The sequence below is a fragment of the Lissotriton helveticus genome, chromosome 5_1, assembly GCF_964261635.1.
Source record: "Lissotriton helveticus chromosome 5_1, aLisHel1.1, whole genome shotgun sequence".
NCBI classification, from domain to species: domain Eukaryota; kingdom Metazoa; phylum Chordata; class Amphibia; order Caudata; family Salamandridae; genus Lissotriton; species Lissotriton helveticus.
The window spans coordinates 1,793,963,204-1,793,987,015 of NC_136065.1; the positions used below are offsets into that span (position 1 = coordinate 1,793,963,204).

Below are 23,812 nucleotides of genomic sequence, written 5' to 3' on the forward strand. Positions count from 1 at the left end.
TAACTGTAGGTAGACAAATAAAAAATTTTGGCATAGAAAGTGCCCATGTGTTAAGGTATTTGCAAAGAATGTGGTGCCACTGAAGTAAACAAAAGGAAGAAGGGACAGGAATTCAGTTCAACAAGAAGTATAACACGACATTTAGGGGGGTGAAGGGAGGAGGGAGTTTAAAGGAAGAAAAAAAGTTGTTCAGCTCTTTTCTTGGGAAGTTCTAAAAGCCATTTGGAAATGATATTGATACTGGATGTCATTGCTAACGATTTGGAAGCTATTTTACGGCAGGCTAAGGATGGACAAAAGTGAAAGAGTGTTGGTAGCATGCTGTTTCATGATAGCACACTTTGTGATATGAACACTTTGTGGTTCATGTGGATCACAAACCTCTAGATCACATTTTTCACTTCTCCAGGTGGATTGCAGGAGTAACAACATATAGCTTTGGGCTAAAACTAAAAAGACTGGAAATAAAATGAAGTAGGGACAACACCTCAGACTTAAAGACGTAATATATTTGACTGCATAAACAATATAAACAAGCAATATCAGCAACCAAAATGAAACATTATCCTCAACGAATAATTGAGGCTTCGGTTTCTTAGAAGTAACCATTTAAGCTTATTGATTTATTTTGCAATTCACAGGTAAAAACAATGTTTTCAGCAGTTTTTTGATAGTCTTAGTTCTATCTTTTCTGAACAATTCAACCTATTTCCCAACTCTTAGCAGAAAATAGGAAAAATAACGCATTTTCCACCAAAGTGGTGGTCATCTTCCACAGTCATTGGTCTCGTCTTCTGAAGTTACCTTCCGTCATTTCAAGCAACTGTCACCAGGTTTATTAGCTGCAGTTATAGAAGTAAATATCCAGGCTAACCACTGGGAATGCTCCTTTGGTATGCAAATCGTAATTCATCCAAATATTGCTGCCTACGTTTCGCGAAGGAGTTAATAAACCCCTGAAGGTGATCATGGTACCGAAAAATGCAGCACTGATCCCTTTCCTTAAAACTTTCTTCCTTATTTCAAAAATTCCATACAAGGCAAAATAGTGCTGGGAAACCTACAGCCTTTCAATCAAGCCAATACAACACGGGGGAACGAGGATACTGTTTCGGGATTGAATTAGTGTTTATGGTCATAGTTAATAATATCCATAAAAAATGTGATATGCTGTGTCAAGATCCCAATGCTATTGGATCTCTCTAAAGCCTTTAACACCATCAGCTATTTGATGTTTGCTATCCAACGTGGAATAAAAGACAAGATCTGCCTCAGTTTGATCACAGTCAGTGGCACTGCTGCATAACTTGTCGTCCAATCGTCATCATCTCAGCATGCAGAGTTCATCTGGTCTCAGCATCTTCACAGATTTTCTTTCACATCTATATCCAGCTCTAACTCAACTTCAATAATAAACATGAGCTTTTTTAATTAGAACGAAGACACGGAGCTCAAGCAGCAGCCTACAGGCTACTTGCAGTACTTCAGCAGGTGACTTGCAGAGCCATCTGTGCCCCGTGACACAGTAAAGAATCCAGGCTAATACTGCATATACAGCACTTATTTATTGCATGGATTAAAGGAGTGCTAGTTCGCTGTTGTTCCACGTGTGCACTTTCATGCACCTTTTTAGATATCGAGTTATCCCTAAACACATTCTGCCACCCTAGACCCAAGCAACTCTAAATTTGAGGACTACTGAAAATGAAGTATGCAGCTACACATACGTTGTTATACTGCACGTTATTCCTCTACTTTTGGCGATCTAAACATTACACTGGCAAGGAAAATTTTATTTTAAGGTCTGAAGCCCCTCCCAAACCTGCCTGAGAGGAAGATTAGAGAATTTGTTTACGGAATACCTCCTGCGTTTTTCTGAACAACATCTACCCATATTCCTAATTATTAAAATAACTTGCTAGGGTGGGTGCTCATCTTCTTGTCCTTAGAACCCGGCTCTGGATTCTCTCGGATACATTATACATTGCCTTACCTTCCAGGTGGCAATCTCCTATTTTCAGGCCCTTTTCCTTTGATCATCTACAGAGACATGTTTGGTCTGGCTTCCAAGTGCCTGAGTGCCCAATATGGTATACACTGTTCTGATAGGAGTATTCTGTTTTGCAGGCAAGTTCATACACAAACAATTTTTTAAAGATATATTGCTTTGATTTTTTTTCTATTTTACTCAATTAAAAAAAAGAGGATGACATGGCAATACATTTCTGTAAATTTAAGGCCATTACGTTTTTCTGAAATGACAACCACAGTGCCCCCCTTATGAACTGAGGGGACCTTTAGGTGTACTGTACATCACTTACAAGTAAAAAATAAGAAAGGAGCAGCTTTTCAATGATTGGAGTGTCCTTGTGATGCTCGGGACAAGCAGGGGAGCAGAGAGCACACACTAGGTCTCGAAATGGGATGGACCTTTGTCGAATGTATGACAACAAGGCCTCCCCCTCATGCCCCCGTTGGGAGCGGATGCCCTGTTAAATGTGGGGTACTTCTCTTTAGAAAACAGCGGCAAATATCATACTTGTTCCAAATAATCCTGCAGTGTGACACCTGTAAATTGCATGCCCACTTTTGCACTCACGTCTTTGAGGGAAGTGACTTCTACGCATCCCACCCTGATGAAAGCCCAGGACCATCTTTAGGCCAATAGAAATGGCTGAAACATGTTGGTGTCTAGTTTAGGGTCATAGGACCATTACATCCTTTAGCCCTACTACAGTTTTTAACCTTCCCTCCCTCTCCACTAATAAAAGATCCTTTTGGATTGGGTGAGGAATTCTATCTTTAAACGTTACGCCCCCATACACAATAACGTCATAAGTGCTCACTGAAATATGGTTGAGCCCACCCCAACCTTTAGGACTTGGGAACCCCCGCCCCTTATTCTCTTTTTATCTAGAAGGAACCATCCTGGTTCTAGAAGGGATACTTAGGTGTGATTGTATGTCCTTGTGAGGCGTCATCACTCTGAAAACAATCACACTGTAAAATCGGGAGTTTTGTTCTTCTGGTATAATTTATAGAATTTCTAGGGTGATTTAAAAATTCAAATGCATTTATATCTCAACTTAAATGACACTGAAACAGAACATCTTTTTAAAATATCAATCAGGTCGAGAAGTCCTAATGAAGAAAAGCAACCTTGGGTTCCTCACAAGTCAACAATAAGGATTTCAGTATCCTGTCCAGGTGGCGCAGAAAAGGCATTTACAAGTGTGGTTAAGATGACTATTTCCGAAATGCGATTCTCCTGATGCACGACGTGAGTTTTGCCAAACCATTCTCAACCAGGAACTTTGGGCAGCAGTAAAATGGCCATTCAGACCCAAGTGGATATTTTTGAGATGAGCACTGAGATATCTTCACAGATTAGATTCCAATGCAGTTATAGTTTACAGATGAGACACTATTTTTCTTGCCACAGTCAGTGCCATAGGCTCAGGTCAGGTACTTGACGACAAGAAACATAATGACACAGGTGACCACCATTCCTGCGATCATAATGGCCTTGTCCTGGAAGGCACGCTTCTCGATGAGACGCATAACGGTGTTTGAGAGTCCCAGCATGTTTGCGACATCCAAGATCTTCTTCTGAGCACCCTGAAGAACATGAGTTAAAGAAAATTATAAATGGAGCAACAGAGGCTGACAAACCAAGATGACACCGCCAAATAATCTACAATAACAGTAATCAGAAGAGCAGATACATTTCAGAAATACATAACACATGATTGTGACTAACCAGAAGTTTAATGTTGTTTGTGTGGATGATTATCTCATTTCCTCCTGACATTCCTCTGGGAACACCCAGCATTGGACAGCTATGAATGTGGAAACTGAACATTTTTGCACAAGTACTCTGCATGCATAGCTTCTATATATATCTGGGGCTATATAATACATCAAAATTGTGCATGCATGGCTTACCCATTTTTTACTTGCTTAAGCACCATACAAACATCTACAATATTTTGCGAGTCCTTATGATTATCTAATATAACAAATATTTACTTCTGGACTGTATGGTGTCATGCTCATAAAATATGATTATTGTTGAACAGAGTCTATCGTGCTCTAATATATGTTAGAACTGGAGGTATCTATTCAGTTGTCCAGCTAAACTTGTCAGACTGAAACCAGAAAACCTAGGAGTCAAGAGGTGGATTTAAATAGTTTAGGGTCTGCACAGGATTGACTCATCTCCACAGAAAGCTCTACCGATTTCTTTTGAAAGCAAGTAAGGCTTGGAGATTAATTTTACTCCAGTCTTGTATGTGCATGTTCCTTACATTTTACATGTTCTTTACCACCACTATGTCCATTTCAAACTCTACAGACCAGTCATGAAAAGAAGAATAAACATGAAAGGGCTTCACTCAAAATTTAGTTTTTCACGTCACCTCAACCGCTCAGTTTGCGAATTATAACTCTCAGCAATTTATTATTAATGATTCCATTGCTCTTGAGTGCAAAACTACAATGTTCTACTGCTCTAGTGTCTGACCCTCTCTACTTCATCAGACAAGAGGTCACTATGTGACAGTGTCCCCAAAGCAATCATCAAAACAGAATGGCATGTTAGCGGCGAAAATCTTAACAGCAACGCTCATGGCTTCTCTTCAAAAGCCACATCGAGGATTTATTTATTTAAATTGTTAAGTGTTGGAATCACCCCCGAAGGGGTATCTCCACGCTAAAGGAGCGGTAATGCAAATCCAGGTTGGTCAGTTACTGAACAATTCTGTTTTTAGGAGTTTCCTGAAGTGGGGGAGATTAGTGCACTTTAGTAGTTGAATGGGCAATGAGTTCCAGTACACAGGGCCAGATATGCAAAAGCTTTGTCCCCTGCCTGAAGTTTTCTGTAACGAGGGAGAGCTAGCAGAGCTTTATCCCCCTAGCGAAGAGATCTGCCAGGCAGATAGTAATTACATTTTTCGGCGAGGTAGCTGGGGCCTCTGGCTTGTAATGTCTTGTGGACTAGATTGCATATTTTAAACTTGATTCTCTAACTGATGGGAAGCCAGTGAAGCTGCAGTAGCAGTGGCTGGGAAGAGGTTCCAGGGGGCATGTTGAGCGTCAAGTGGGCTGCTGTGATACGAGCTCCTTGGTCCTCCAGTACTGCTCATTAAATGTGGGATTTGCCTTTCCCAGGGACCGCACATGAATAACCAGAAAAACCAGCTTCCCAATGCCCATCAGCAGAGAGAAAAGAAAAGGTCTTCTGCTGTCCGAGAAACCTAAAGAGAGCGCAGATCCAACAATGCCATCACCCACCATAGGGCCGCTACTTCTGATCACAGGTAGCTTGAGAGAATCATCCTGAGACTGGCCATGGAAGGAAAGAAAGCGCTGTAGGATTAGACTTGGCAGAGAAGTGAGACGACACTCCAAGGCTCCACGTTGGCCAAGGGAGTGACAAAGTGCACAGTATAGTCACAGACTGAATATGTGAAGGACAAAGGGCACTATGACCGAAAACCGCTTAGTGAATTGAAAAGACTGGAAGCGGTCATGCTGATTAGAAGAGTGAATAAGGTCTACGTCTGACCCTCCGATCAGTCGCATGAGGGAGAAAAAAAAAAAGACTCTAGAAATCCAGGTAGACTGCAGAATTGCAGCCCGGTTATTGTGCCTAAAGGGGTGTGCTACGGTTACATCGTGAAAATTACATTGGGAGTCATTACAACGCTATCCTTACATTGCAGGTTAGCTTTTAGCATTTTACATCGCAGGACTTTACTTGGCAAGCAAGTTCAATTTTACTGTTTTAGGTGACTTAATTTTAACTATACAAACACACAAATTAAGCTTAAGTCACTTAAAATTGTAAAAGCTGATTCAAAGAATGTCACTGAATTTAAATAATTATTAATGGAAAATATTTGGATTTCAAATTGTAAAATGTAAGTCAAATGAGTAATTTATTTTGAAAAAAATATTAAGGTTCAGAGAGGTTTACATTAAAGTATATAAATGGAAATCAATCTGTATAAAAAATGATTACATTCAATTAATCTTTTTAATATTCATTTTAATGTAATCACTTTATAAGTAGTGTTAGAACAACTACAAATATATAAAAATAAGATTAGTTTGAAGCATATCTTTTTATATTTAATTGTATATCTACACACAATTTGTAATATTACTTAAAGATTAATTTAAAATATATATTATAGTTTGTTCTTTCAATTAATCTTATTTTAAAATACTTTCAATAATCCATCTTTAAAAGAATTATTCTAACACTATAAAGTAATTGCATTAAAATGATTAAATATATGTAAATAAATTAAATATTTATATATAGCACTAGATCGAGAGAGAGAGAATATTTACAAACCTGCGATTTAAAGTACTCTTGATGAAAGTACTGTGATGTCATGTTACTCCTGATGTACTGACCGTGATGACTCCCAAGACTTTGCAACTCTCCACACTGTCCATAGAAGGGATGGGATGCCAGACAGCAAACTGGACCACAAATGTTTACACCATGGTCAACAGAGCAAAGCAACAAGAATATGATATGGTATGATGAGGCACACACAAAACACTGATCTTGGGTTGTCCATGGTACTGTATTTGTTATCGCATTACACTAGTGACTAGTCAATGAAGATCTAAACTTCACTTATGAACTTCAACTTGGTGTCAGTGACTATTTTTCTGAACTACACTGCTGAAGTGGAGAGACGTAGGGGCTCATTCGTGCAGTTCAAACAAACTTTGATAGCTGGAATTGTGATATTCTCTTATGTCACTGGCCAAATTACACGTTACAGACTCTGGCACAAAGCTTTTCTTTATGGCACTAGGGGATGTCTGGTAGGAATTAAAGGGGTTGTCTCGGGCACCCCACGACTCTCCTTCAGTCAGTGTTTGGGCCACCATAGATCGCGACGACAACAATGCGGAGGTCCCAGAGGCAGACCCAAAAGTGAGCAGGCTGCAAGAAAATGAGCACTGGAAGTGGGGAAACTGGAATACCGCCACAGCCAAGACACAGGATCCCCTGATCACATACCTGGTTCCCCCGAGCGGGAGTTGGCCCTTACCTTTGAAAACATTCCAGTGGAATTGCGCTTAGGACCTGAACTCACTCCAATAACAGCGGTGATCTGAACAATGGCACTATATTATTTTAAGGGGGGCCACCGAACACACAATGGGGAGCGAGGGGGAATTCCCCCATATGAACAGGAGTAGAGGATACTCACCAGGTATGTGTCACAGGAGTTGACTGTATGTGACCTTTCGCTACCCTTGACTGCTATACCTATTTGATACCAGATGGAACAGACTCTCTTGTTATTTGTTACAGTTTATGTTTGGTCATGGGCCTGTTCCTGTTCTGACCTGGGTAAGGGAGTTGAGGTAAAAGTTTTGAACCTTTCTTTTGTGAACCAACAACACACCACAGTCGTTAGGTGGGGACCAGACCGGCATATGGACTCAAGGGGGCGCTGGGGGACAGTGTCATATTTCGGTTATCTTCACATCACTTAGATATTTCACCTGTGTATAAAGTCATGATATGCAATGCCTGAGGTATGGCCACCCCTAGGCGGCACAAATAGCTATATTCCTACCTGAGATGCAGATAAACACACACATGGCATACATGCAAGTAGCGCATAAGACTGCAATACAACTTACAAAACTAAATAGCAGTTGGAGAGGCCAGACTGTAGGCACCTACTACTCGGCATATCGAGAGGGTACTCCGATGGGTGGCACCTGAAGTGCTGCTAGTGATAAACCATAAAAAAGTGGACATGGATGGGCGCTATGTAGTGGTTGAGTAATAACCAATAATAATTCCTAGTAAACCTGGCTCCTTAGATGATACACAACCTGACAAAGCTGAGTATATGGGGTGGGAATTTTAATAGTGTACATGACACCCCCCTAAACTGGTCACGTCAACCGCTGCAGAGCTCATCGACAGCTAGAACTGCTCGCAAATTCAATGAATGGGTCTGGTATAGACACCTGCACAATATATGGGGTTCCATGCACCCCAACACAAGAGAATACTCTTTCTTCTCAGCAATCCACCAACTGTACCTGGGCCTTACATTTTCTCATCACAATCCCCTTATGATGAGAATACATTGGGGCAGGTGCCGATACCCACTTGGAAACTTCACATCCCAGTGCTGTACGATAGGGTGTTTCATGAAATTGTTGGCACACATATTAGCCAATATTTCAAAGCAATGACAAGCCGACTTCTGACAGGGGGATAGAGTGGGATGCATTTAAGGCAGACATACGGGGCCTATGCATTAAAATAACATTTGGGGTGAAACTCATATTACACAAGCAAATCTTAACTACGAAGTGCCATAAGGGAGGCTGAGGTGCAGGTGGGGGAGGGTGTGGGGAATAAACACAACATCATGCCCTGTAGGAGAGACCACAGGGCTCTAGTGGACAGGCTGGGGAAAACTGGACTACGCAGAGCATGTGGCTACACAACACAGAAGGGGACAGGGTGGGAAGTATACTGGTGTGGTTTCTAGGTCCCTTATGAATGCTATTGGATCCCAGGTCCGGGAGATACTTAATGCACAGGTCAACATTAATAAAGTCTTCTTAGACTACTATAGCTCCCTTTATGAACGAATAAAGGAAAACGGGTGGCCGTACTTTGCACAAATAACTAGACAGGTTGTGTAAGAGGTGTGGTGCAGTGGCCAGGGTGCCTGACTCTGGACCACGGGGTTCACAGTTTGATCACCGGTGGCAGGTTAGCCCAGCACCATGTGACTCTGGGCAATAGCTTGCTTAATCTTCCTGACGGCCCCCAGCGCCGGGACACCTCTCCAGAGGTAGCTATGCGCTTTACAAATGCTGGTATTTCATTTTATCCCAAGATTCGACCCTTTCCAAAGACAAACTTTTGATGAACCACAGACGATCGAAGAGGTACATCTTGTGATTAACCAGATGGCAGGCAATAAGACCCATGGGATAGAGGAGGTTTATTCAACGTACAAGAGGATACTGGCTCCGAAGTTCCTTCAGGTGTTTCAGCTCACCAGGGACAAGGGCATTCTCCCAGCATCTATGTGGGAGGCATCTATTGTGGTCCTCCCCAACCCAGGCAGAGATCCACTGGATGTGTGCTTATATAGACTGCTGTCCCTCCTCAATGGTAACTGTTAATTGCTTGTGAAGGTCATCGTGAATAAGCTTCTCCCGTGCCTTACCACCATGGTCCTCCACGACTAGAACAGTTTCATTCAGGGGAGGAACACATTCCATAACTTGGGACGCCTCTTTATTTAAAAAAAAAAAAAAAAAAATTCCCCAGAGTTTTATATAGCGCGAACTAGAACCGAACCGAATCAGTTATCAGAGCGCTTTACATAGCACCAGTTACGTTACATGAGGACACGCATTCATTTTAGGCACGGGGAGATTAAGTGATGTGCCCAGAATCACAGGGGTTTTTTGGCGTCGTTACCGAGACTCGAACCCAGATCCCCAGGTCCGAGGTCGAGCACCTTAGCGTTAGGCCAACCCCTCTCCCCTCTCCTAGACTTTTCAAATAAAATCCACAGCTGAACCAACACTGTACAGCTACATTTAAAAGACCTTTTGACAATTTGGGGTGGCCCCATCTTATGGAGGTGTTGTGGAGGATGGAACTGAGGCCCGAGATAAAGCAATGGATAAGTCTACTCAATGCCAGTCCAGTGGTACGGGTTCGCACGGTCAGGGAGATCTCTGATGCCTTCAAAGAGTGCAGGGGCACCAGGCAGAGCTGCCCACTATCACTGGTCATATTTGGAACTCCAGCAGGCATCTTTCAGATGCAGGGCCCCCAATGGGGAATATCAAGTGGCGCTCTTGCTTTACCCGGATGAAGATCTGGTGTTCCTGCAAGATGTGCACAGGGATCTGCCATAAGTGATGGGGACACTAGATGACTTTAGAACTTTATTGGGGCTGAAATTAAATTGGGCAAAGTTTTGCCTGCTCCCCCTTCGGAGACTTTCAGACCAAGAAAGCCCTTCCTCGAACAGATCTGGAGTGGCAGTCTGACACCTTTAGAAACTTGGGGTGAATGTCTATCATTCAGAGGAAGACCTTGTGCAGGGAAATCTGGGAGCAGCGGTAGCTTGCGTGTGCAGCTCACTCACTTTTTAGAAGTCCCTTCCGCTGTCACCAATGGGCAGAGTGGCAATAGCTAAAATGCTACAGCGGCCCAGATTGCTATACCATTTCTCAGCGCTCCTAGTCTACGGGAAACACCCGTTACAACGGATATATCGCATCGCGCTGCCATTGCAACGCGACTATCACATCGCGGCCGGCATCACAACGCATGTCATCAGGACGCATGCAAGTGCATCGCAATAACATATACATCGTTAACGATTACATCGTATTCAAGCAGAATACGATGCATATGGGAAGATTGTATTCAAGCAGAATACGATGCATATGGGAAGATAAATATAAACAAGCAACTAATTAAACAAGCAATTGAAGCTGAATTGTGCACAAGCAGCAACGATACGATACACATAGATTTTATAATTAACCAAAAATTACATAAATGGGTTTTAATTAACACATCATAATTAACACATCATATTTATCATTACCCCATCATATACGATGCATATGGGAACATTGGATTCAAGCACAATACGATGCATATGGGAAGATAAACAAGCAACGAATTCAACAAGCAATTATAACGTAAACAAGCAGCGATTTAAACCAGCAATTTTCAATTTTAACGTATTCAAGCTGAATTGTGTTTGCGAATTAATAGCTAATAGCTCGGCAGACTTTGGTGCTTGAAGCTGAATTGTGCACAAGCCGCAACGATACGCTACACATACATTTTATAATTAACAAAAAATTACATTAATGTGTTATAATTAACACATCATATTTATCATTACCCCATCATATATGTTTGCATTAGCGCGTCAATAACAGGACCAGGATGTGCTCTGTATATTATAATTAGCACATAATATATGTAACAATTACAGCGTCAATAACTGCAACAAGATGTGGTCTGACGGATAGCTAGGCAGACTTTGGTGCTGTCAGACAAGGTTCGAGCCTTCTATCATCCCCTCATATCAAGATAGTATTTTTCTTTCTTTAAAAGCTTTCATTTCATACCGCAGAATTGTGTTCATTTGTATGACAAAAACAAGCTGCAACGATGCCAAGTGTATTTATAGCGCAGAATTGTAGTCATTTTTTATAGCGCAGAATTGGGCCAAGGTGTGCAACATCCCCTCATATCAAGCTAGTATTATTCTTTTTTTACAAGCTTTCATTTCATACCGCAGAATTGTGTTCATTTGGATGACAAAAACAGGCTGCAACGATGCCAAGTGTATTTATAGCGCAGAATTGTGGTCATTTTTTTATTGTCGGGGGTAGAGGCAGGATCACGCGGCAAACACAAAAAACAGCGTTGTTTTGACCTGCGGCGTAATGTACTGCGGGGTAAGGTTCGAGTCAATGGGAAGCAATACAATCGCGTTGCAAATGGATGCAATGTGGTGGAGCGCGATGTAATGGAGAAAGCGATGTAAAAGACACGATGTAAGAGCGTGCAATCTAGCTGATCGCGATGTAGCGTCATACATCCCTAGTCTACAATCCCTAATGCTTTTTAAGGGACCTGAACACAATCCTCTCTGTTTTGATTTTGGGGGCAGGGAGGGAGAGAGTGGCACTTCCCTAACTGTATGCCCCGTTACAACACGGTGGGCTGGGGGGACTTTACTATGAGCTCTACTATGCAGTGGTGCAACATCAATGGCCCATGCAATGGCTCTCAGGGGTACCCCTAACCCCGAGCAAACAGTCATTACAAGGGAAATAGGGGGCCGTAGGATAGTGGACTGCCTGCTGGACACTTGTCAGTATGTCCCATCAATGGGTTCCTGGCCAAGGTGGCGAAGTCCAAACATAATCTCCCTCTTTTACTCACCGAACCTTCCACTGTGGGTGCTTCAGCAGGGTAGTAGGCCAACACCATACTGGATTGTGGACAGAAGCAGGCCTCTCTACACTGGGTGATTTGTACGTACACAAAATTGTGATGATTTCCGGAGCTCAGGTAGCGTTATGAACTAGAAGAGGGGCAATTCCTAACCCATAACATGCTGGTGGGGGTGGGACCAAATTGAACCTGCTTCATCTCCACCCCTCCAAATATTGGTTAGCCACTGGGACTACAGAAGGAAAATCACAGTGACATATAGGGCGCTCCTAGACTGCCGCATCACGAGGGACACAGAGTCTGGGAGGGGTTTCCATCTGCACCCCAGACACATAGGGTGTGCTTTGTGATACACCGGGGCAGAACCACATGCTCTTCCCATACCCCCCATTAAGAGCCCAAGAATATTATAGCATTACCGTCCTCTGTACTGGACTTGAGAGTCCCACAAACAGATAGGAAACGAGGTAGGGGGACATCATACCCCCCCTTGTGTTAGATGCTGGGTCGGTTTCACAAACATAATATATTTCACACCGGTTCCGCATTATGACTTCCTTTGGCTAATTAAAGGGCCAATTATGATTGCAGTGAATCCGCATCCTCCGGGCCGGCGGAAGCCACCGCCGGCCCGGAGGATGCGGATTCACCACTGCGGTGTTTGTAAAGACTCCCCGCCAGATTAGGATGGCTGGGGGGGTCATCGGCAGACGGGGAGACCGGTCGCCGCTTTTCCGCCGCAGTCGCCTTCAGATTGCGGCGGAAAAGCTCTAATATGGTGGAGGTGTCTATCAGACACCACCAGCCATATTAGGATTAGCCTTGGGACATGCCTTTCCGCGGCAGCAATGCCGCCACGAAAAGGCATACGGTCTTTTCTTTGGGGGCCCGTTGCGGGCCCCCAGGGTGAAGGGGGTGTGGGGGTGCACATGGGGGGTACCTATGGTAACCCCCTGCATTTGCATGCACAAAGCGGCAGGCACCGCGCGTTGCCTGCCGCTTTGTGCATGCAAATGCACTGCATGCAGTTTTAACATTGCGGCGGGTACTGCTTCAATGTTAAAAATACAGGATGTGACCGCCAGGGTGGCGGTCACATCCTAATTCGCACGTGCGGACGGTCCCTCCACCTCTGGGGTGGCGGACGTCCGTCCGCCACCCTAATAGGCCCCTAAGTCTCATTTCAGTGGATTTTGGATGAGTGATATGTGCAGCACTTCCATCACTTATAAGCATTGAAGGTTTTACTGTTGATTATAACTGCCAATGTTGGGAACTGTCTAGGAGCACCAGGGACAGCAGCCCGTCTTTTGTGTTGTACAACTTGCTATTGATGTATGAGTTTATGGCCATATTTTTATACTTGTTCCCATGCTATTTTGTATGCTCTTTAACCCCCAATATAGAACCACTGGAAAAAAGAACTCGACCCTGGTCAGGAACAGGTAAGGGAACTACGGCAGCTCTTGGTCTTCAGACTGGATGTATACGTTCTGTTTTGTCCCAGATATTTTCAGACAGTTCGCAGGTGGGAGACAGAACACTTAGGCATGTCAATGTGCGGACACATGTAACATTCCCTCAAATTTCTTTGGGATACTTAAAGTGTGTTCTTGGCACTTCACAACTGATTCTGAGGAAAAGGAATGGTGGGCGATCAGTCAGTCACTGTTCGTTTGGTGGTGTATAACTGCTTGTGCACAACTCCTTAGTCACTGACCAGAACAAACATTGGCAAAGCCAACAGGTCGCATATGAAATGTCGTACAGCAGCATGCTTGCCATGAGACATGGCAACTTGGGCTGGGCGGTAAGTTCCGTTCTGTTCGCGGAATTTGCAGAATTTGGGTAATTTCGCGTTCCGCTGAGAAAGCGAAATTTCCCAAAATGTTGCGTTCCGCGACTTTGCGAAATGTTTTGCTTGTTCACGTTCTCAAATGCGTGCTTGCAAGATATTTCCCCCCCCCCGAGCACGCAAGCAGCGATTGCGAACAGTAAAAAAAGCATTGCGAACAAACAATTCCGCGTGTTCACGAATTCCTGCGTGTTCGCGGACATTTTTTACCGTTTGGCAGAGATTTGCGTAACGCGATTACGCAAATTCCGCCCACCCCTAATTGCAACATGGCTTTCAAAAAATCAAGTGGCAAAGGCAATAGGTCTCATCCACAAGAACTGTGCAGCTGCATGTGCAGCATGGCTGAATAAATAAAGCAATAGGACCAGTACTGCCAGCATCATAGCACTTTTTTTCTTATTGCACGAGGGTGGTGGCAACACGGAGGGACGCTGGGCCGGAACACATAAGGAGGGCTTATGGGGTGAATACAGGGACGAAGAGTGCAGAAAGAAACAAGCATTGAAAATGCAATAGGTCTCGCAATAGAAGAGTTTAACATTTTTCGTTTTGCAAATAGAGGAGTGGCGTTGCGTGGATGAGTGGCGTTGCGTGGATGAGTGGCGTTGCGTGGATGAGTGGCGTTGCGTGGATGAGTGGCGTTGCGTGGATGAGTGGCGTTGCGTGTGTGAGTGGCGTTGTTTGTGTGAGTGGCGTTGCGTGTGTGAGTGGCGTTGCGTGTGTGAGTGGCGTTGCGTGTGTGAGTGGCGTTGCGTGTGTGAGTGGCGTTGCGTGTGTGAGTGGCGTTGCGTGTGTGAGTGGCGTTGCGTGTGTGAGTGGCGCTGTTTCAGTGGCGCTGTTGTTTCAGTGGCGTTGCGTGTGTGAGTGGCGTTGCATGTGTGAGTGGCGTTGCGTGGTTGAGTGGCGTTGCGTTGTTGAGTGGCGTTGCATGTGTGAGTGGTGTTGCGTGGATGAGTGGTGTTGCGTGGATGAGTGGCGTTGCGTGTGTGAGTGGCGTTGCGTGGGTGAGTGGCGTTGCGTGGGTGAGTGGCGTTGCGTGGGTGAGTGGCGTTGCGTGGGTGAGTGGCGTTGCGTGGGTGAGTGGCGTTGCGTGGGTGAGTGGCGTTGCGTGGGTGAGTGGCGTTGCGTGGGTGAGTGGCGTTGCGTGGGTGAGTGGCGTTGCGTGGGTGAGTGGCGTTGCGTGGGTGAGTGGCGTTGCGTGGGTGAGTGGCGTTGCGTGGTTGAGTGGCGTTGCGTGGCGTTGCATGGTTGAGTGGCGTTGCGTGGTTGAGTGGCGTTGCGTGGTTGAGTGGCGTTGCGTGGTTGAGTGGCGTTGCGTGGCTGAGTGGCGTTGCGTGGCTGAGTGGCGTTGCGTGGCTGAGTGGCGTTGCGTGGCTGAGTGGCGTTGCGTGGCTGAGTGGCGTTGCGTGGCTGAGTGGCGTTGCGTGGCTGAGTGGCGTTGCGTGGGTGAGTGGCGTTGCGTGGGTGAGTGGCGTTGCGTGGGTGAGTGGCGTTGCGTGGGTGAGTGGCGTTGCGTGGGTGAGTGGCGTTGCGTGGGTGAGTGGCGTTGCGTGTGTGAGTGGCGTTGCGTGTGTGAGTGGCGTTGTGTGTGTGAGTGGCGTTGTGTGTGTGAGTGGCGTTGTGTGTGTGAGTGGCGTTGTGTGTGTGAGTGGCATTGTGTGGTTGAGTGTCTCGTCTTCATAAACGTTGGACAGAGTAGCGGATTGCCTCGTTGACAAAGGCCACATAAATTAGACAAACGGAAATCCAGGTAAGCACACACTGACACGGGAACTGAACAGAAAAAGACAAGCATGCACATGCATTAAAGGACATACACACAAGCCTATGAAAACACATACAATGCTAAACTAAAGCACTAGTTAGTCAGATGAGACGTTATGCAAACCTTCTTTACACAGTAATCCCGCACCAAAATTAAATAGCAGGGCTAGATTTTCCTAGAGGTTAGAGAAGCTATGTGACCTTTAATTGAGATAGATGGCCGCGTATGACAACTCCATGTTTGTTCTGGAGTGGTTTATTGTCCCAGGAGAGCCGCAGAGTCTCATGTGAAGCAGAGGGTTGAGGAGTGTCCGCATTTTGGAAGCCCCTTTATAACAAGCATGAGATGGGACCCGAAAACACTGGAATGAGAAGGGGCTGAAAGGAGCTAGTGACAGAGTTCAACTGGAGGAGAGGTGGGCAAAAACAATGAAAAGGTGGACAAGGGAGGAGAGAAGGAAAGGTGACAGAGAACTGCTGGAGGAGCAAAGAGGAGAAAAGAAATGCGACACGGCGGGCAGGGGAGGGGGCGGAGCGGGTAAAAAAAAAAACAAGACGGAGGGAAAGGCAGATAAGGGGAGGGGGGAGGAGAAATGCGACACGGCGGGCAGGGGAGGGGGCGGAGCGGGGAGAGGGTGTGAACAAATATGTTTACTCACAAGTTAAGTAATTTCACTCCATACCTTCTGGTGCTAGCACATACAATTACATTAAGAATATTACAGTGAGTGGATTGATTTTGTTACGGTAATTTTAGCAACATATCATCTTCGAGCAGCGTTTTCACTAGACTTCAATGGAATTAACAATATTTGAGGATTCTGTCAATTATTCAATCGTTTTAAGGTCTGTTTCTTTCTGATGTAAACAACGAGAACACTAGCAAAGGAGTAAAACGTGATGTGTGCGAGGGATTAATCAATGCTTGTACTGCGTCTGTGTGGTGTTTCCTGGTGCGTGTCTGTCCGTTTTCCCGTGCATTTGCAGGCAAAGGGAGCTTAACCCCAAGCATGAGATGGGACCCGAAAACACTGGAATGAGAAGGGGCTGAAAGGAGCTAGTGACAGAGTTCAACTGGAGGAGAGGTGAGCAAAAACAATGAAAAGGTGGACAAGGGAGGAGAGAAGGAAAGGTGACAGAGAACTGCTGGAGGAGCAAAGAGGAGAAAAGAAATGCGACACGGCGGGCAGGGGAGGGGGCGGAGCGGGTAAAAAAAAAACAAGACGGAGGGAAAGGCAGATAAGGGGAGGGGGGAGGAGAAATGCGACACGGCGGGCAGGGGAGGGGGCGGAGCGGGGAGAGGGTGTGAAAGCAGCAGGGGACTGGAGTGCGGCTGAGGGAACTGATGTGCACGCGCTTTTAAGCTCAATGCGCATTGAGCTTAAAAGTCACGGGCACTGCAAGGAATCGCCACGATTCCTTGCAAGTTAGTTAAAGAGTGGTTAAGCCCCAATAGTCTCGCAAGCTCGATGCGCATGCGCATCGACAGGCGAGACCTAAAAAGCACTATCAGATGACCAGTGCTGGCCAGTCATAGAGCTTTTGTTTGTTTATTGCGGGATGGGGCTAGGAACAGTATGGAAGGAAGGAGGAGGGAGCTAGAGCAACAACACGGACAGAGGGTGGAGCGGGAGGGAGAACAACAAGGACAATGGGTAGGATGGAAGAGGTGGGAGAAACAACAATAACATGGACAGCGTATGAGGAGGGGGTGAGGGAGAGCAACAACACGGACAGCGGGTGGGGGGCATGCAACAAAAACAGACAGCAGGAAGGGACAAGTAACAACAAGGACAGCGGTATAGGTGAGTGGTAGCAACAACTCAGACAGCGGGAGGAGGCAAGCAACAAGGACAGAGGAATGGCAAGTAACACAAAGGGAGAAGCAACATGGACGGCGGGGTGTGAGCAACATGGGGGATGAGTACATGAGGGGAAACTGCTGGAAAGGACACTCGCTCTAGTCAAGTGCTTAGACAAAATGAAAAAAGTAACACCTGATTAAGGTAGAAGTGGAAGGACACAAGTACTGTGGCCATGCTCCAGAGGAGAGACAAATAGAAAAAGTGAAAGTGAGTGCCACACATGCAAACTTATGAAAAGCAAGCAAATGAGCCAAGCAATGTCCCACAAGTGACAGCACATACACTGTCTCTAGTGACTAGATTGTGGACTTCTGATCTCATGGGGCTGGCTGACTGCCAGGCTTCAGATATCTGCCTCTTGTAAGCACATTTTAGCTATGCAGCACTCGGATGGTCCATCTTTGACTGCTTTCTATCCAGAAGCACTCCACTGCCTTTTGTCTAATTTCACGGTATAGAAATAGCACATATATACCAACAACTGTTTCAGAATTGTCAAGAGCGGGGCACTATTGTCCCTGCATTTGAACTCAAAAGTGGAGCAAGTGAGGAGGAGCTTCGCGGGCATCCAAGATGGTCGCCTGAGCACAGAGCTACCCGGACCCGCGCCGCCCTTCGCAAATATCCTGACTACATTCTTAATTTGAAGATGGGCTTTTGTAGGCAAACTCTTGCTGATCTCAACATTCTTTGAAGAACTGAATTCGGACGTTGGGATCCACTTCTACACCGCCTCAAACTTTTGCGGCCCGCCCCGAGACGAGACCGGGGGCTCCGTTGCTTGGCAGGCCGAGGAGTAGTTTAACAACAACGGCCGAAGGGGTCTCCCCCCCAGTCGGCCTCAGCCTAACTTTCAGTTTCGCTTTCTACTCCCGGCTCAGATTGACTGAAGCGCTGCTCGGATCGACCCTTTTTCCAGCCTGGTGTTACTATACTGCTGTGTGCTGTCCCTGATCGTTTCCAGCACTATTGGCACCTACGCTATTTGGTCCAGTTTCGCTGTCTTCTTGGCCACTCCACAACCGGCCATTTTCACCAGGTCGCGCGGGCCCCTCCGGGGTCCCTTTTCCAATATGGCCACCAGACCCGATGCTGATAGACGCAAGACCAAGACACCTCTCCGTGGGGGGCAGACACAGACGAATATTATGGATCATTACTCCCATTTAAAGGGATCCCCAGCGGTGCTGGCCGCACTCCTGACGACCCTAAGGCCGATTCTGCTGCGACCTCAGAAGTATCGTTGCAAGACGTCATGAGTGCCATTACCAGTATGAAGGCCTCCCTGGGACAGCAGTATGAGGCCCTTGCCTCTAAGATTGACACGGTGGCCGTTGATGTCACGCTGATTAGAGCAGACCTGGCAAAGACTAACGAGAGGGTCAAGGCGTTGGATTTGACGACTTCCAGTCTGATTACTGATGTCACGGACGCTCAGACCGAGATCGGTAACTTGCCTTCTTCTCATGACATGATGGCCCGTCGTCTCGAGGATTATGAAAATAGGGCCCGTCGTAACAATGTACGCATTATCGCAAGACTATTCCACTTCAGGGATAGAGACGCTATCCTCCAAGCCTCTCGGGACAAAGGCCCTGTGCAGTTCGAAAATACCACTGTGACCTTCTATCCCGACTTTACCCCGCTCGTTCAGAGGCAGAGGCTGGGGATCCAGGGAGTAGAGACGGCCGCGGGACTTGGGCCTTAAGTACGCCATGTTGTTTCCGACCAGACTTCGGATCGAGTATGATGAACAAACGTTTTTCTTTGATCGCCCGGACAGTGTTAGTGACTGGCTCGATTCTTTGCCCAAGAGAGACGATCGATCCGGGCACCCCGGCGGCGCAGACGGAGGCGCGCTGGAGTGAGAGTGACATTGTGGATCCTGGCGTCTGAACTTTCCAACTATTTCAGCTGAGTCTGGACAATGGTTCTCTTGTTCTTATTTTAGATTGGCCCGAGGGTGGCGGGGGGAAATGGGGACTCTTCCTCCTCCTGGGTTCTTTGTGTAGATTAGTTTTATGATGGGCGACAGGCACACTGCAAGTTGGGGTGGCTCGTGAGTCGTACGCAGGGGTGCAGGGTGGGGGGGTGTTGTAACGGGTTCAAGTTGGGGGGGAGGTGGGGGGGGTGTGTGACTTTCTTTTCACGAGGCATCGTATTGTTTTTTTCATTTGCTCGGGTCATTGGGTTTCGTGTGGGGTGTGCTCTGCCTTCTTCTTGGGGATGGGGGTGGCGAGTTGAGACTGCTATCCTGGAATGTTAATGGGTTGGGAGACAGGATAAAGCGAGGGGTTGTGTTAAAGTTCCTTAGACGCCATTCCCCCGACATTGCCCTTCTGCAGGAAACGCATATAATAGGTAACGCGTGTCAGGCCATGAATAGACGTGGATACCGGCTAGTCGCTCACTCTGGGTTTACTTCTGGCTCTAGGGGGGGGGGGGTGGGTCTTCTCTCCCTTTTGAAATCGATGAAGTGATGCTTGACGATATGGGGCGCTATGCCGCGCTCACTGGTAGATGGGAGGGGAAGACACTGTCCATACTTTCGGTATATATCCCTCCGGGCCTACAGGCCTCTACTTATGCTGATCTTGGCAGGGTTATATTAGGGCTTCCTGAGGGCCTTCTGATTCTTGGTGGGGATTTTAATTCTGTGGTTTCTGGCACCTCTGATCGTTGTCCCCCTAGGGATTTGGCTAGGTCCCATATGTGGCTGAGTGACTTGCTCGAAACCTTTGGGCTGATAGACAGTTGGAGGTTGATGCACCCTACGCAGTTACAATACACCTTCCATTCGGGGGCCCATGGTAGTCTCTCCAGGCTAGATTATTTTTTAATGCCATCGGCCCAATCCTCCTCCATTAGAGAAGTTTGCCATCTCCCCAGGGGTATTTCTGATCATTCCCCCTTGTGGCTTTGTTTTGAGGTCGGGGTGGGCAGCGAGGGTAGAGTTGCCCCTATTAATCCCTGGTATTTCTGCGATCCCAAAACCCGCTCTGAACTTGTGAAAGCTATTGACCATTACTTTAATGAAAATGTGGGGTCTGTTTCTTCTTCTGTTTCATTGTGGGTAGCTTTTAAGACGGTTATTCGTGGGCACTCACGGTCGCCGATTGCTGCCGCCAAGAAGGCTAACAATGTGGAACTTGTACGCTTGAAAACTGAAATAATTGCACTTGAGAATGACCTTGAGTCAGGAGTGACTCGCACGAAGCTGCATTCCCTCAGTTTGAAGCAAGCCGATTACAGAGCTCTCGTTACTGACGCGGCAAAAGTGATGAATAGAGAGCAACAGGGCAGGTTGTATGATGTGGGGGACAAGGCCGGTAAATTGCTTGCGTGGTTGGACAAGAAAGAAAGAGTGAACCGTGTTGTCCCGGTGATTGAGAGGCCTGATGGTAAGTGTGTTACTGACCCAGTCGGGATCGTTCAGTGTTTTGTAGACCACTTCAAAACCGTGTATGCCTCGGTCTGTGATAGAGATGAGGAGGACTCCCACTTGCTGTTGCGGGACATTGCATTGCCCTGCCTTTCTGACGCCGATAGAGACCTCATGGAGGCACCTCTTACGGTGGATGAAGTTGCGATTGCCATACGTTCCCTTCGTTCTGGCAAGGCAATGGGCCCCAATGGTTTACCCATTGAACTGTACAAACTGAGACCCGACAAAATGGCGCCCTACTTAAGGGAGATGTTCCTTGGGGCCTTGAATTCTGGTTCCCTTCCCGCTGATCAGCGACTCGCTAACATTGTAGTTATCCATAAAGAGGGTAAGCTGCGTGATCGTTGTGCCTCGTACAGACCTATTTCTCTACTCAATGCTGAACCTAAGATTCTAGCTAAATTGTTGGCTAATCGCTTGATTAAGGTGATCGGGGACTTGATTCATCCGGATCAGTCAGGTTTCATCCCACACCGAAACACCGCCCTTAATCTTCGGAGACTCCAGGGAGTTCTCGCGAGGGCTGGGACGCTCACTGAGTCGGCCATTTTGGCTTCCCTTGACGCCACCATGGCTTTCGATACCATCGAATGGCCTTACCTTTGGGCGGCCCTCTCAAAATTTGGATTTGGCCCGGTGTTTATCGCCTGGGTGAAACTTCTCTACGAGAGGCCCTTGGCTCAGGTGGTTGTTAACGGGAAGTGTCCGGTGTTTTTACACTCGGGCATGGCACTCGGCAGGGTTGCCCGCTGTCTCCGCTGCTCTTTGCCCTCGCTTTAGAACCGTTGGCGGAATGGCTCAGTTGGGAGCCTTCCATGAGGGGCATTCGGTGGACTCCCGATTTCGAGGATCGTATTTCGCTATACGCAGATGACATCCTTCTCTACCTTACCTCCCCTCGTAGGTCCCTAAATGTGCTTTTTGATGTTTTGACCTCTTTCAGAAAGAACTCGAGTCTTATTATTAATTGGACTAAATCCTGTGTCTACGTTTTGACAGGAGATCTCCCTCCAGTGCTTCATAGATTTCCAATTCACGTAACTGAAACTGGCTTTAAGTACTTAGGGACTTGTGTCTCTTTGGACCCCTCTGTACGCTACGAGCGTAATTTGCTACCCCCTCTCCAACGGTTGAAGCTTGATGTTACACGCTGGCGTAAGTTGCCACTGTCACCGCTTGGTCGTGCGGCTCTTTTCAAGATGATGTCGCTGCCTAGATTGTTGTACGCACTTCAGAACTCATTTGACCCAGTTCCTTCGGGTTATTTTCGTGAAGTGGAGAGCCTACATAGACTGGTCTGGGACGGGCGTGCGCGTATTGCTTTTTCCAAACTCGCGCTTCCGTGGTATGACAGTGGCATTGCCCTCCCGGACATCAGGCGCTACTATTGGGCTTCTCAGTTGAGTGCGGTCAACCACGCGACTTATGCTCCCGGTCCTGCCCCGGCTTTCGCAATGGATAAGTATCTTCTGCCAGGGGGAAATTTCAACAGGGCGTTATATTCCAAGAAGCTCTGTAGAACACTGACCGGACCCACTAAAATTGTGTACGGGTGTGGCAGGACGCGAATGCGGCATTGGGGTGGTGTGATAGACTTACCTGCGCAACTCCTTTGTATGATTCTGAAGGTTTGGGTAATTTGTGGAGAACGAAAGGCTTTGATAAATGGGATATGATTGGTATAAGCAAGGTGGGGGACCTCTGGTCTAAAGGTAACGTTAAGTCCTTTGAGGGGCTAAAAGCGGAATACGAGCTCGGAGACACAGAATACTTTAGGTATGCTCAGGTCCGCTACGCCCTATTGTCTGTTTTTGCTGTGGGTACTGATATTCCTGAGTCCTCTCCTCTTGAGGACCGTATCCTAGATGGCCATGTGCCCGACAGCACAATTTCACTGATCTATAAGAAGCTGATCAATAATAGGGCTGATCTGCTTGTGCGCCTCAGGACTTTGTGGACTGCTGACGGACTAGAACTGGATGACGAGGACTGGCAATCTGCTCTGTCCTCGCCTAAGGAGGTTGCCATACCTGCTCGCCTCAGATTTGTTCAACTTACGATCCTCCATCGTGTGTATGTTACTGGTCCGAGTCTGGTCCGCATGGGTTATTCTCTTGACGGGTTGTGTAAGCGTGGCTGCGGTATGACTGGCACCTTCCTCCACATTCTATGGGAATGTCCGGAGGTGGTTGAGTTTTGGTCCCGAGTGCATGTGGTGATGGAAAGGGTCACTGGTGTGTTGCTTCTGCCCGAAGCCAGGCGTTGTCTTTTGAATGTCTGGGAACCCAATGATTATAATACGCCACAGATCAATTGGGCGACTCTTGGTAATATGATTGCAAAGAGGGATATTGCACAGCTCTGGGGCTCCCACAGGCCACCCACTGTATTGAAATGGAAGGAGAACATGGATTGGTGCATGTTTAGGGAGAAGACGGTGTATTTGTCACGGGGCAGGCCCAAGAAATGGGGCAGGATCTGGTCACAATGGAACGCATATCGTGGGAACGTATGTACTCCCCCACATGATTGTTCTCCTGATGTTTCCTTGTCACCCTGAATGACATTCCGATTATTATCAGTGACTGTACTATTGACTGTTTCCTCGCTACTTCCACCCCCTCTAGGAATGTCGGATGTATTATGCATACTGTACCGGTGGAGCTCTGCCTACATGGACCCATGATCCTGCTTCATTGTACTTCTGCCTTGTGAATTTTGTTAATTTGTTTGTGAATATTTTCAATAAAAAAATTTTTAAAAAAGAAAAAAAGTGGAGCAAGTGTCATGGTACTTGGCTTTTCCTAATTTCGTTCATGATGGAGTCGGAAGACCTGTGCAAATGGCGTCATCGGAGGCTTGGCTCAAGT

General features: G+C 46.6%; 1 protein-coding gene across 2 annotated transcripts in view; it reads right to left on the reverse strand.

Annotated features, from left to right (window-relative positions):
- Window positions 1-488: 488 nt before the first annotated feature.
- GOSR2 (golgi SNAP receptor complex member 2) overlaps window positions 489-23,812 on the reverse strand; it is a 110,180-nt gene continuing 86,856 nt past the window's right edge. For both annotated transcript variants that reach the window (XM_078645101.1, XM_078645102.1), the window contains one exon: window positions 489-3,618. In XM_078645101.1, coding sequence (XP_078501227.1) covers window positions 3,457-3,618 — 162 coding nt within the window. In that variant the 3' untranslated portion in view covers window positions 489-3,456. The remainder of the gene's footprint in view (window positions 3,619-23,812) is intronic.